Here is a 14,069-nt window from a genome sequence, read left to right as displayed (position 1 = left end):
ACTGACCTGCAGCCCCTCTGAGCCCACGCAGACGCCCCTGCACAGTCCCTCTGATGCTGGGTCCTGGGGTTGGCGCAGGAGCTTTCTGGGGCATGTCCTTCTGCCAAAGGAGGCAGGGACAGGCAGCTTTGTGGGCTCCTTTGCTGGTTACTGATCCAGCAGGGGCACCATGCCTCTGGCTACAGGGACAGCTGGAGAACAGCAAGGCACAACCTAAAATCCTCTTCCCAGAGTGTCTAACAGCCAGGGGCCAGGCCCCAGCAGCCCAGCCCAGCCCGCAGGGTGCCAGCCCCTCAGGCGCCGCTGCCCCTCTGCGCCCAGGTGTCCTCGCTGCTCAAGGAGCCCACCACATTAGAAAGGATAAAAGCTACAAGGCATCTTGTAACCCCCTCCCCCCCAACAAAAGTGTAAAAGCAAGCTTTTCTCCAGGTTTATTTACTAAATCGTTTCACATTCAATGAAGTAGTTACAACAGTTACAGAGCATTATCACGGTAGCGAACACACTGCGAACACCGGTAAAGAAGAAGGATGCAAGTCACACGTATTTCCCGTTGAACTCAAATACCACCTGTGTAAACAGTAACAAAACCAGAACGTCGCTGCTAAAAAAGGTGTGCACATAAAAACACTCCACGTACACAAGACTACGTACATCAGTTTGTACTCCCAACCAAAGCACTCTGGTAAGTCCGAGTACAATTTGGTATTCTCTGTACAATTATTAAATCCTGCTAAAAATTATAGTTATCCTTGGGTTTAAAATACAGCACAGCGCATAAGGCAAAAAAATAGGAATTATCATCCAGTTCTTTGCGTTTCAGTTAAATATCAAGAATTTAAGGCAAGCTTGGACATTTTGCATTGTTTCATACAATGAATGGGGACTTACAGATGGCGACTTCACAAAAGGAACATGCTATCTCCCAGTAAAAGTTAACCGTTTGTAATGTGTTTGGACAAAGTTGCCCCTTCAAAAGATTCCAGGTAGGCTTCCTGAAAGAAAAGCGTCCCTAGGAGGGGAGACTACCGGGCCGAGCAGTCAAGAAGCTTACGGATGGCTATCTGAATTAAAAAAGCAGAAATTCAGGAACTATGTGTACACATACAAACTCATGCCTGTTTTAAAGTGCTTTACAGATCATTTTGAGTGATTAAGAAATAGAACTGGATGATAATTTATAGTTGTATGACATCTTATTTGAAGGTCCTTAGTTTTTAAACTGCAAGACAGACATTGCAATAAGAGTACTGTACTGTAAATGCAGATTTAAACAAGTTGTTGGGTCTGATCTTCCCATAACCAAGCACTTCAGTGAACAGGACAACAAGCACCCAGAACAGAAAAGGAAGATGCCATGGCTTGAACTGATGCTCTCCCTAATTTCATACACCATTCGATCCATTTCTAGCTAAACAGCTCGTCTAATAACAGCAGTCTATTTCATCGGGTATCCTCCCCATGCTTAATCCCAAGGCTGCGTAAGAAAAAATTGTTTATGCCTGCCATGTTAAAATTTAGCAAAACCCCACGGCACAACTCGGGGTCAGTCGCTATGACCTAACTTCATATTGCTACTGCCCAGGTAAACGTAACAAACCATTTGTAACGAAGTGTTCTGACTTCCAGAAATGAAAGATGGTCACACAAACAGTGAATAGCCCGTAACATCACCCTGCTTGTTTTGTTCTGATGATGTCAAAACAATTTCTCCACCTTGCACCACTTTCTGCTAACTGGAAACCTCACTGACCAACACCGCCGAAGACGCGCAGACATCGTCGTTCACGGAATCGTGCTGCGGTCAGACTCTGATGGCGCAGCACGTACCGAGCTGCGCGGGAAGCCTCCTACCACTTCAAGGCTTAAGCTTGACTTTTAAGTAAGGAAATTCTCATTTAACATTAATCTATCTTTATCTTTTGGTGTATACTGGAAAATATGATAAGCAATGGCATCTGGGACACTGTCAACGGGGAGTAAAACCGCACATGTAAACATTCAGCTTGTGCATTTACCTGAACAGAAACGAGGAGGCAATCTCCGCAGGCTGAAACATCTCCATTAACCACCAACCCCCAACCACTCCCCTCCCTCCTCACCCCCCCCGACACGCATCGTACAGTGTAGCTCCTTGTGTCCTATGACAAGATTCACTGGAATAACTAAATCACGCTATTATTGCTATACAGCTAGAATCCTTAGTGGGTCAGGTAAACTGCACTGAAAACTTTGAAGCTGTCAATTTTATTTGCTTTTGAAGTCCTGCTTAACTCTACCAAACTTGATGAACACGCGCAGGATTTTCTAATTTGTGCAAACACCTGTTATCCGTGAGTAACGCCTTATGGTGAAAACAGCCTCGTCTCCTCGGCTGCTTAAAGTCTGCATGTCAGCTTATGGAAGAACAAAGAACACTGCTGTTTGACTGGCTACAATTAGCTTTGCAGGAACTTAAAAATAAATTAGGTATACTCAGAAAACGTCCACTTAGCATACTTATAAAGAAATGGCTTTTAAAGCAACTATTTCAAATATTATTGCACCTTCAAAAATAATACTATATGGGCTTGGAAAACAAGGGGAAACAAACATTAATTTAACATGTTAAAACAAGAGCAAAAAAGTTACTCAAGGCAAAAAAAATTCTTAAGTACCAGGTCTGGCAATACACACAAAGACATCAAAACGAAAACTCAAGGTAATTATGATTCCTAGTTAAAATCAGAAGACAAACTAAAACATGCTGAATTAGCTAAAATTAATATTTACTCAGTCCTTTACTTTAAATAATGGTTATAACCCACAGCATCACTTCCTATTTATCCGCCCACATTTTCACAAAGTTTAGGGCTAGCACAAAGTTATTACTTCCTGAGGTTCTGGGTAGTCTCAGGAACCAACCTTCGAAGCCCCGTCACGCAGGACACGCTCAGGGTAAGTAACCGTGCCCTGTGCCACTTCACTGCAACTTGTGGTAAAGGCAAGGCTGACGAACCCGAGGGGGGATCTCACTGTTCCTTCCAGAGCTGTGTATTTGTCAGAACAGGAACAATAAACAGAGATCTTCTGAAAAAAAATAACAAATGTAGAGCTCATTCAGTACATTGTGTTATTCTTGACAGATTTCATAGGCACAAATGCATCAAGCAAATAAACAAAAACGCGAGGAGAATCGAAACAATCATGCTTTATGCATACTGCACTAACGTGAGTAACAGCCTTATCGTTGAGTCCTACATTTAGCACCATTTTTATATCTGAACACGCTGAGAAAGCAATCATACATTCTGTTAGAAAAGGAAGTTACACGGAGCATGGACACGGGTGCAGGTGCACTTTGGAGAAGGATGGGACAGATTCGTTTCCGAGCAGTTATTTTACATCATGCTATGAATGCTGCTGTGACATTTTCCGATGCATTTCTGCTGCAATTTTTCTTTGCATAACAACTGAAAACACACAGCAGATCAGCAAGATTAAGTTACTGACTCTAGGACTCGTTTATCCACAAAAAAAGGGAAAGTTTGAAAACGTAAGATGTCTTTATCAGATCCCAAAATTCTGGGAAAAGGCAATATAAATTTGCCTTCTAAATTTAAGTAGTTACTAATTTATCATCCCAGCCCTCCTATCAGTAAACGGGTAACAAAGGAGAGTGTACAGGCAACATACTATGGCATTTATTATTTACAAACCTTGAGATACAGAAACAAGGCAGCCCTTTAGTTACTGTTCATAAAAAAATTATGAAGCACTGGCATTTTCTTAATATGAAGACACAACCAGACAGCTATCAGCAAACATCCAGTCACACACCACACTCACACATCTCTCACGCCAAGCACAGTAAACTTCATGTTTCTTAGTAGGCAGGAGGAAGAGAGAAAAGCTCTAGAAAGTGAAAGGGTTAGATATACAGTAAGTTTTCTAACCATATCCTAGGCGTGTACAGTACACTCTCTAAAATTCACTGCCATCAACAAGATGCTATCCAAACCCAGCCGGCTATAAGCTTTCAGTTCCTTCTGCCCGTGCCACTAAAGTAACAGAGGCCAAAAACCGGAGTAAAACAAATCATTCCTTGTTCCAACCGCAACTTCACCACATTCCACCCATTTTCCAACGCCTGAAAACGCAGCGTACGGTCTCCAGCAGCAGGGTTTATTTTCAAGCAGATCAAGTTCCACCTTTGCATCAGGTCCGTGTGAAGCCCCGCTTCCCATCAAAGTGCAGTCAAACCGAAATTGCACCGACAATACATCATGCCCGCGGAGTCCAGCCAGGTGTCCGAGATGGGATCGTACTTCTGCACGGTGTTCAGGTAGGATGACCCTGAATGGCCTCCCACTACATAAAGGTAGTTGTCGATTACAGCTGCGCCAACTCCTATGGAAAAAAAGAGGAAGGTGACCATCAGGTGCACGAGTGAACGGTATTTTTGTTCCTAATTGAACCCCCCCCCCCCCCCCCCCCCCCGCCACCTCTTCTCAAGGCACAATGGCCAAGTTCTCCCAGCCTCTCCTTCTTTGGGCAGTCTCTAAAGAAAGTGGGTGCAGACGAAGCGCCCCTCTGTGCTCAGATGTTAACCTCCCTTCCCGCTCGTCTTGCGCCCTTTCCTAAAGGCAAAGCAGTACCCCTTCTCAGGCAGGCAGCAGAGAAGATACACTACTGAGTCTCAACATCGAAGCAGACACAATAAAACAGTAACCACAGGACTGCTGAAATTCAGTCAAAATTAATGGAAAAAGAGGACAGAGCAGAAATACCATTTCACGATGTTTTTGGTACAGCTCAGCGTTAACAAAAGGAGACTGGACTTTATTCTCACATTATGCTTCATTATTAAATACTTCTTCTTTCACAGAACTGATGGCGTGACCTTTGGCCCAACCTGACGATGAACAACGCTCTGCAGACACGTCCCTGCAACCCTAACTTGCTGCAGCTTCTACCAGGCCAAGCAGCAGCTTACCCCGCACGGGCACGGCGATAAGTGCCGAGCGCTGCGCGCCCCTACCTGTTCTGGGCTCCTTCATGGGCTGACACACCGTCCACTGGTTCTGGTGCGGGTCGTATCTCTCAATGCTCGAGAGGTGAGACACTCCGTTGTGCCCTCCCACTACGAAAATGAAGCCCAGCATGACGCCAACGCCAAAGTTTATTCGCTTATCAGCCATCGAAGCTACCGTTTCCCAGGAGTTTTTACTTGGATCGTAGCGCTCCATGCTGCAAATACAAAAACAGCCTGTGAGGCTTGCATTTCAGTGACGCAAGAGTTTTACCGCACGAGAAATCTACATCTGTCAGATTCACCCAGTGCGATGGCAGACCAGAACAACGTAACACACAGCAAAAGTGCTTGAGCTGATGGAAAAACCTGCAGCTCTGTCGCTTCGTACTGCCCAAGGCTGGCAGATAAAACACTGAACCCAGCGGTAACACCTCGAGAGTCCCTCCACAACACGGAGCTCGTGCAGCTGGAGGCTCCCCAGAAGGTGTTGCCAAAAATCACTTCAACATCCTGACATCATCCATCCACCCCTCCCATGTTCTCAGGCCCCTACCAGGCATCTTCAGGTTACGAATCGAAATAAAGAAAGATTTTTCAACACTGGGCTCGGAACAGAAAGCTCTTCCAAAAGAGGACTGCTGCTGTGTATGAGAAAGAAACTCATGGAAAACCGAACAGAACGCAGGTCTGAAGCGTACGGTCGGCTATCACCACACACCAAACGCTTCCCTGAGGCACGCCTGGAAAATAACAGGAAAAAAACGTGGAGAGCAAATCCCTCAGCAAAAGCAGTAAAGAGGCTGCTGATCAAACACTGTGGACAGAAGGGGCCTTCAGGATAAAATGGAAGCTATCAGCATAATTTTAATAATCGCTGCAGCTATACAGACGGTCGGTCACTGAGCCGCTCCTTGTCCACAGCTGTCCCCTGTCCATGGCACAGCTTCAGTAGGACAATGGGGGTGGAAAAGAGGAGAACAAAGTCAGAAGCGCTAAAGAGAAGGAGAAAAGGTGCTTAATTACACAGCAATCACCTTTCTTTTAATGCTAGGGCTTGTGTGAGCCTTGTGACTGTGCAGCACGCCACATTACTTGCACCACTGAATAGTCAATAAAAACAAAATTATTGAATAAACAGTAAATTAAATTTAAAAAGGCGATTAATGAAATATCCATTAATTTAGTAACTCTGCAGGAGCTCTTGGCAATTCCTTTTTGACTGAGGGAGAGAAGATGCAGCACAGAGTAAGGCTACTGCAGAACCTTAACGCTGGGAGGAGCCTTCCCCTCTGAAGGCACCAGCCCGACCAAGACATTTCCCGTTACCCCGCCGCTAAGCTCTGCGTTTCCCGAAAGGAGGCCGCTGAGGTTGCCCTTCAAAGGCCTGAACGCACAGAGCATTCATCCCTGGGGAACCCCTGTCCTGAGCAAGGGCTCAGTTACCTTCCCCCGAGCATCACACCCAGAGGTCCCGCGGGAGCTCCTGGTACACGGGCTCTCCGCTGCTGCTGGTTCTGCTTTGTTTAACCTTGCTAGCGACGTCGATAGCTCTGTGCAGCACCAGGAGGGCACGCACCTACGGGTGCCGCTTGTTCCGGGCCAACTTCCACGTGAAGAAATCCCAAGTCAACAGAAAACGTTTTTGAGACGGTTTCTGTGCTGGCTGTGGCTGGGATGGGGCTCGCCCTCCCCGCAGCAGCCCCCCCGCCGTGCTGCGCTGTGCAGGCGGAGCTGGAGCAGCACGGACGTGCCCCCGGTGTCCCGGCTCTGCGAGCCCCCAGGGCTGAGCTGGGCAGGGGACCCGAACAGCCCCAAGGGATGAAACGGACCCTACGGCGTGATGCTCTGCAGTGAGAGCTGGGCAAGGGGGGCTCTCGTGAGGACGTCTGTCCTCCCAAACAACCACTGCACTTATCCTGCTTCCCAGGATGCGGCTGAACATCGCTCATCGATGGAAAGAAGAGAGTAATCATTTTTTCCTTTCTCTGCTTCTGCACAGCCTTTGCTTGTTCCCCCCGCCTGCTCTTCCTTCTTTCCCCTTTAGTTGACTTAACCGTATCTCAACCCACGAGCCTTTTTCTTTCCAGCATACTTTCTTCTCCCTCTCTTCTGAGAAGGGTGTGTGTGGGGGAACTGAGAGAGCACTTGTGGTGGAGTTTAGCTGCCCAGCAGGGTAAAACCACCAGTTTCCTTGTCTATTGAGTATTTAAACTGCTGCTACAGTCCATAATTTGAAATATGAGCTGTATACAGGCACCGGAGCCCTGGCACAGGCTGCCCAGAGGGGCTGGGGGCTCCTTGGGGACATCTCCAGCAGCCGCCTGGCCGTGGGGCTGGGCACCCTGCTTGGGGGGCCCTGCTGGGGCTGGGCCAGAGGCACCCGGAGCTGCCTCCAGCCCCAGCCAGTCAGTGATACATAACACCAGAACCAAGGCATACTGAGCTTCTTCAGATCTTGCCACAATTGTACCAAACAATTTAGCCTGTTGGTATTGTGCATTTCAGTAATTTAGAACACTTTTCATTTTCCAAGTGAAAACTACTTGGTTACACTTTCCTGTTTTGGAAGCAATTCTTTGATTCCCAAACTGTTTTACACAAAGGGTATAAAATATGAAGAATGAGTACAATTAATGATTAGTGCAATGTTGTTATAGCACGCTGTTGAATAATCGGTGCACCCAACCTTATAAGCAAGATTTTCATTTTCACTTTCTTCAGCTCTTTCGGCCTGTAGCGTGTCCGTTTGCTTCCCGAAGGAACACATGGCTGATCTGTTCCCGTTTGTAACGAAGAGCACAAGTCACTTCTTTGCATAACTAAATGCCCCGGCCTACCCGTACGAAGAAACGTGGAACAGACTGAGTAAAGAACACGCCGGTATCAGGAAACGTCCCTGCAAATACAGGGGACATCAAGCATGCAGAAAACCCCATTCGTTTCTGCACAGCGCTTTCGATGTGACGGGCAACCCGCGTCCTGCTACGCTGCGGGCGGAGGCGCGGGCGCAGCACCAGCACGGAGCTGTCACACAGCAGGCCCCGAGAGGTGCTCCTGAGGGGACGCAGGTACAAGCACAGCACCCGGGGGCCTGAGCACAGCACACCCCCGGCTCTGCTGCGGTGACCAGCTGGGGCATGGACAGGGTCAGGAGCTTGCACTGCCTGCTCGGCAGCACGCACCCACGCCTCCCGCCTCGTCGTTTGCCCTCCTTAGGGATTCCTGAGTAAGTACGGCGCTGAGCGGGGACACACGGATACACCTCAGCAGAGATCTCCCAGCCGAGTTACCGGGCTGGCGCTACAGACAGTGGCTTACTGAGGCCCACCGTGGGCTCACGCTGATTTCTCTCAGAACAGTTTTAGCTGGCTGCTGTTTGATTTTAACTTAACACACGCTTAAAGAGCGCGTGCTGCTGCTCAACAGCTTACGGCATCAGGCTACGCATGTGAGAGGCACGTACCTGTTCATGTGGGCAGGCCCATAGCCCCCAATGGCGTAGATCATTCCGTCCAGGACGGCCGCAGCAAAACAACTCCGCGTCTTGTTCATGGGGGCCACGAGCTGCCACTCCTTCACCTTGGGAATGTATTTCTCTACAGTCCGCAGGTAGGACTGCCCGTCGTAGCCACCGAGGGCATAGAGCTCTCCCGCCAGGACCACCACCCCCAGAGTGCTGCGGCTCTCAAACATCCTTTCGAGAGACGTCCAAGTGTTCGTGTCGGGGTCCCAGCACTCCACTGAGTTCTCGTGCTTCCGATAGCTGATGCCTTGACACACGTGGGTTGCGATCCCTCCTACCACATAGATTTTCTGGTCTAGGACGCATATTCCAAACTCGTAGCGGGGAATGCTAAGAGGTGCCAGGCCTATCCAGGAGTCGTTCTGGGGAAAATACATTTCAACACTGAAATGGAAAAGAAGAAAGATTGCATGAGCAAACCCAACTTTCTGAAGCTCTGTTACGTGTAAATAAGCAACGAGGAAGGTAGTCCTAAGCGTGTGCTCCGTATTTCTCATCCAACGTTTGCTGTTTCTTCCATCAGCCTGAATGTAAGCTGAATCGAACGCTGTTCACTGGTCTAGAGAGCAAAAACTAAGGGCCTCACTGAGTGAAGTGCTGCGCAGCAACGTGGTGGGTAGCCATGGCACCGAGTCCAAGACCTGAAAAGGTGAATTTGAAAGTACAGAACAAGCGGACTGAGGAGAAGGTACGACAGCATCACGGACAACGTGAGGGAAGACAACAGAGCGCTGATGCCTCAGCAGCTTTTGGAGACAGGCTGTGGGGAGGGCAAGCTAAACATACAAACCAAAGGGTTCTAGGGGGTAAACTGGAAACAAGAAACACCCAACAGCTCTGAGCAGCCACAGAGATGGGAGACAGAAAAGGAGAACAAGAGAGGGATAACCACGTCTGATCACAAACCCGTTTAGGAAGTTTGCAGATTTGTAAATACGCTTCTTACATGTGCAGAAATACTTGTTTCCAAAATACCGTGTATTTCCACTTTCTGATGATTATACTCAGTTTTACAATATGGTGGCTCTGGGCTATCACTGACAGAATCTAGTGATAGATAGGATCTGTCACAGACAGAACCTAGTCCATCTGCTGAAATCACTAACATCATACAGGAAAATGAAGCTGCTGGAGAGGTGAAAGCCACTGACTAAGAACCCAGCAGCAGGGACCGAATGCAACCAGGCTAGCTCTCGAAAGCAGCGGCCCCGTTAAAAAAGAACAGAATTACTCAGAATATATTTAGCACCGTTATCATGAAGCAGTGGCCGACAGTGAGCAAAAAAACCCAGCCTTCTTGCAAGTACAAATGAAAATCAAAATCAGAGTAGCGGAATTACAGTTTCCCACTCCCACTTTTAGCTGTGGGAAGCTCAGGGACCTAAATTATTAGGAACTATTTTTAGCCAATCTGTGGCCTTTTTTTGTACTTCTAGAACAACTGCCAACGGAAGTATGAACTGAAGCATCAGTTGGAGAGATTAATACAAGTAACACATAAATAAAGGAAGACAAATTTTTGTATGCATTAACATGAAGCTAACAATCGTGAGGAGCACTTTTGCTAAAACCAGACCAACAAAGTATTCCAATCCACATCAGCATGTAATACTGACACCGTCGTTTAAGAACCTGTGCAAGAAACGGCTGAGGAATAGCAGAGGGCTGACTTTATTCACTCCAACAGAAACATTAAGAATTACTTCTTAGCTTTTTTCTGATTAAGTCTGTTTTAATTCCAAGGGCTCCTGAGTTAGAAGTAGCGTACAAACTGAAAACAGCCATACCCATTATGAAATTCTCAACCACCAGAATGAAAGAGAGAAGATTTTCTAACTGTCTGTTTTTTAGGCACCAACCGAACCCGTACCTCTGCAGACTACTCACAAAATCAAGAAGCGTGTTAAATTCATCGCTTGCCCTTGTTCAAAAAACAACTACTTGAGTTCTTGTAAGGAAAGCAGTGACCGCAGCCCTGCGAGCTACAGCTCTCCAACGCGTCTTAATCCTGACCAGGGAGACGATAAACGTGCGTGAGCACCACGACACTCAGTCGCCGCAACGGCTTTACCACTCCTTACCTCTCCAGGCAGGCAAACAGCCCGGCTTTTCCTCCCACAGCACAAAGAACCTTAGGGGCACAGCGGGGCCGCGTCATCAGCATGGTCTGGTGGGAAAGCCTGTGCTCAGGCATGAAGTGATACTTGAGGGCCTCGTTCAGCAGGTGCTTGCAGGTGTGGTCATCGCGGATGAGATGGTTCGCTTCGTACAGCCGCGTGAGGAACTTGACGCTCAGCAGTGGCAGGCGGACGCAGTGCAGCAGCTGCGCCAGGTACTTCTGCCGCTCCTGCACGTCGTACTTGATCCAGGCCTCCAGTGCATAAAAAACCGTTTCTTCCGTCACCACGTTCAGGCAGTCATTGGAAACGATTTCGTCCAACTCAGAATGCGAAAGCTCAAAAAATTCTTCGGTCTGACAAACCTCTTCGAAGTTCTGACAAATGTACTTGTTAGCGGCCAGGTAGAGGTCGTGGCACCCATAGGTCTCCGCAAACCGGGAAATCCCGATGCAGTTGCCGGGGTCAAGCTGGCTCTCGAGAAAGGCGCAGCACTCCTTCACCACCAGCTTGATTTGGAGAAGGTTTGCGGCTGGAAGAAGTGACTCCACGGTGTCCTGCGAGATGAACACAGTCCCCGTGTAGGCGTACTCCACGATGGCCTGCAGGGCTGCCTCGTCGATGCACTGGAACTCTACCTCTGAATTCTCCTTCTCGGAAAGGTTCCCCGTGAACATGGCCTTGAAATAGGGGCTGATGCTGGCGAGCACCACTTTGTGGGCATGAATCTTGACATCGCCAACTCGAAGGATAATGTCACACAGCTCGTGATGCTGGCGAAGGAGGTTCAAGCCTTGCAGAAGCTGCTCAGAATGCAAGTGGGTTAAGTTGGCAAGCATGTAGGTTGGAGACGACTGGTCCATCTGTGAGAAACAGGATTTTTAAAGCATTACTCAGGGTTTTGCTTTCAGCACTTTCATTACTCACGTTACTTAGACATGCTGCACATAACATTTAAGAAATATTTTTCCATTTATGCTTTATCTAAATTAGTATATTGCTTTCCAATTTACTTCTCGAGTCCTTATGCTCTACGCTTTTTCATAAGCTTTAAATCCAAGACAATCACAGGTTTATTCATAGTGGATGCTATATTAAGCTCTTACTAAAAAATACACAAACTTCTTTCTCCACCCGGAACACAACGTGTATTACCTGGAGCACAGGGTGCACGCGAGGGTTCTACATCGGCTATTCCAGGGAACTGTACGGAGACCGGAAGAAAAGCAGAGACAAATAAAGAACGGGCTTATCTGAGGCAAAGTTTCCCAACTTCTGAACCCAGCTGCCGCTCCTCCTCGAGCCCCGCGCAGCGCTGCTGTGGCGCAGCCAGGCCCTGCCTCCCTCTGAGCACTTCCCCACCGCCCCTTCCCACCCAGCACCCAGCGGTGCCTTGCTCTGAGCGCCTGGGCTGCAGGAGGGGGGGGAGAGGTTACTGCGCTCTGGAGAAGGGGGACCCTTGCCTCCTCCCGTGGGTGGCTTCTGCTGAGGCGAGAGCTGCCCAGGGGCTGAGCCAGGGGCCGGCAGCGGTGCCCCCAGAGGGCAGGGTGGGTGCCCTGGTACCGCCACCTCCCCTGCGGGCCGCGTGGCATCGCAGCCACCCAGGCAGTGTTGGTAAGGGCAGGGAGAGGGAAACGCACTGCCACCCTCAGCCCCACGAAGCCCAGCACTTCTCCCACAAAGTCTGAGTTTGCCTCCGACACCTGCCAGCGCCGCGGTACCCGCTGCGATTCCAGCACGGGTACAGCTCCAGCGGTGCTGCCACCTCCCCCAGCTGCAGAAGCGCTGCGCCCCCCACTCAGCGCCCCCCACTCAGCACCCCGCCGCAGCGCTGGGAGGGCGTGAGCGTGCCGGGACCTCGGGGGGCAGAGCTGCTGCTCTGCGGGGAGCCCTGCCACCACCCCGCTTCCGAGCTGAGCAGCTGGGTTAATTCCTGATTGCTAAATGACCGCACAAACGTCAAAATCTCGCTTCTTTTATTTTATTATTAAGAAGTTCATCATGTTTACAGCTCCTTAACTGGCACCTCATTTGCAAGGAGCCCACTTACAGAGTGCTTCGTCTGAACGAACAGAATTGGCTGCCAACATTTAAATACAGAACATAACAGCACTGACAAAGAAGTGAAGACTTGGAGCTAGAGATGGAAAAACTTTCCCCATTAAGAGGAAAGTGAGCTCATCCTTCTGCGACTACAGCCCTGTACTCGAGGAAATAAACTTACATCTAAGAGGGAGCCTTTGGGGAATATTTGTGAAGGGCAGCGATGCCCATACCAGTGTTTGCCATGTAACAGCACTCCTGCACCACAAGTTATGCTAAAAGCTGTTCAGCGGCTGGAGGATATTTTTTGTGCTCACGCTCGGTTCGTAACTTCCCTATACACGCAGGCAGAAATACCACAAGGCAAGGTAAGAACGCGTGGAAAAAAAATGAATGTTCGGAGATCAGCCGCAAAGCCTGTAAGAACTGGTGTAAATAAACGCGTAAATCGTTTCAGGGGCACAAAACTGCCCGTGCAGACTCGGTAGCGGTGCCTGCCGTCGCAGCTGACGTGCCTGCTGCAGGGCACCGCTCGCCTACGCCCCGCATCTCACAGGACCACAGCACCGCTGGGCTTGGAGGCGCCCTCCAGGCCCCAACCCCCCGTCCCCGTCCCCCACCGGACCCCGTCCCCAGGCACCGCGCCCGGCCCCCTCCTTGCGCACCCCCGGGGACGGGGTCGGGGCCTCCCCCACCGCCCCGGGCAACCCGTCCCAGCGCCCGGCCGCCCGTCACGCGGACACGGCCCCTCGCCTCCCGCCGGAGCCTCCCCCGGCGCCGCTCCCCCCGCTCCCGGCCCAGCCCCCCGCCGGCAGAGGCCGCCCCCGGCCCCCCCCGGTGCGGCTGCGGGGCTGCCCCGGCCCGGCCCGGCCCCGCCGCCTCAGCCTCTGGGCCGCGGGGGCAGCACCGCGACAGCGACATCGCGACAGCCCCGTCCCGTCCCTCCCCCCGTCACCTGCGGGCGCTGCGGGTGCCCGCGGCCTGTCGCGCCCTGCCGCGCCTGCCCTCGGCCCCGCTCCGTCACTTCCGCGCGCCGCCAGCCGCGGGCGGAGGGAGGGGGGGGGGGGGGGGGGGCGGAGGGGCGCCGCGCTCCCACAGTCCCCCGCGGCCGGGCGGCACCACCTGTGGCAGGCCGGGGGGGGGGGGAGCACAGACGGGCCCCGGTCCCGGTCCCGCCGCTCCCCGCTGCCCTCCCCGCCGCGACGTCTCCGTTCGTTCGCGGTGAGGTCCTGCGGCCGTGAGGGAGAAGAAGCGGTCCCTGTGCGTGTGTGTGTGTGTGTGTGTGTGCGTGTGTGTTGCTCCCCCCCCGGGGCTCAGTGGGCGGCTCCACGCACGCGCGTTGCTGCGGGGCCCTGGCGACGGCGGCGTGTGG

At 50.8% G+C, this 14,069-nt stretch overlaps 1 protein-coding gene across 1 annotated transcript; it reads right to left on the bottom strand.

Moving 5' to 3' along the window:
• Nucleotides 1-419: 419 nt before the first annotated feature.
• Nucleotides 420-13,770, bottom strand: KLHL28 (kelch like family member 28). The gene is made up of 6 exons (XM_080594133.1): nt 13,653-13,770; nt 11,810-11,858; nt 10,619-11,517; nt 8,478-8,921; nt 5,021-5,229; nt 420-4,389 (listed from the first exon to the last, which is right to left on the bottom strand). The coding sequence occupies exons 3-6, from the start codon at nt 11,515-11,517 to the stop codon at nt 4,226-4,228; spliced, it is 1,716 nt and encodes a 571-aa protein (XP_080450259.1). The 5' UTR covers nt 11,810-11,858; nt 13,653-13,770; the 3' UTR covers nt 420-4,225.
• Between the last annotated feature and the right edge of the window lie 299 nt (nt 13,771-14,069).

Source organism: Anser brachyrhynchus (genome assembly GCF_964034855.1).
Source record: "Anser brachyrhynchus genome assembly, chromosome: 5".
NCBI classification, from domain to species: Eukaryota; Metazoa; Chordata; class Aves; order Anseriformes; family Anatidae; genus Anser; species Anser brachyrhynchus.
The sequence above is the reverse complement of the archived record's forward strand: the minus strand, read 5'-3'. Positions and strand labels throughout refer to the sequence as shown.

Bases quoted from the DNA above. Each gene is read 5' to 3' on its own strand.
- KLHL28 (XM_080594133.1), bottom strand. From the start codon at position 11,517: ATGGACCAGTCGTCTCCAACCTACATGCTTGCCAACTTAACCCACTTG. The intron at 5,230-8,477 runs GTACGTGCCTCT...TTGTATTTGCAG, and splicing joins GGGCCTGCCCACATGAACAG to CATGGAGCGCTACGATCCAA. The intron at 4,390-5,020 runs GTAGGGGCGCGC...TTTTTTCCATAG, and splicing joins CATGAAGGAGCCCAGAACAG to GAGTTGGCGCAGCTGTAATC.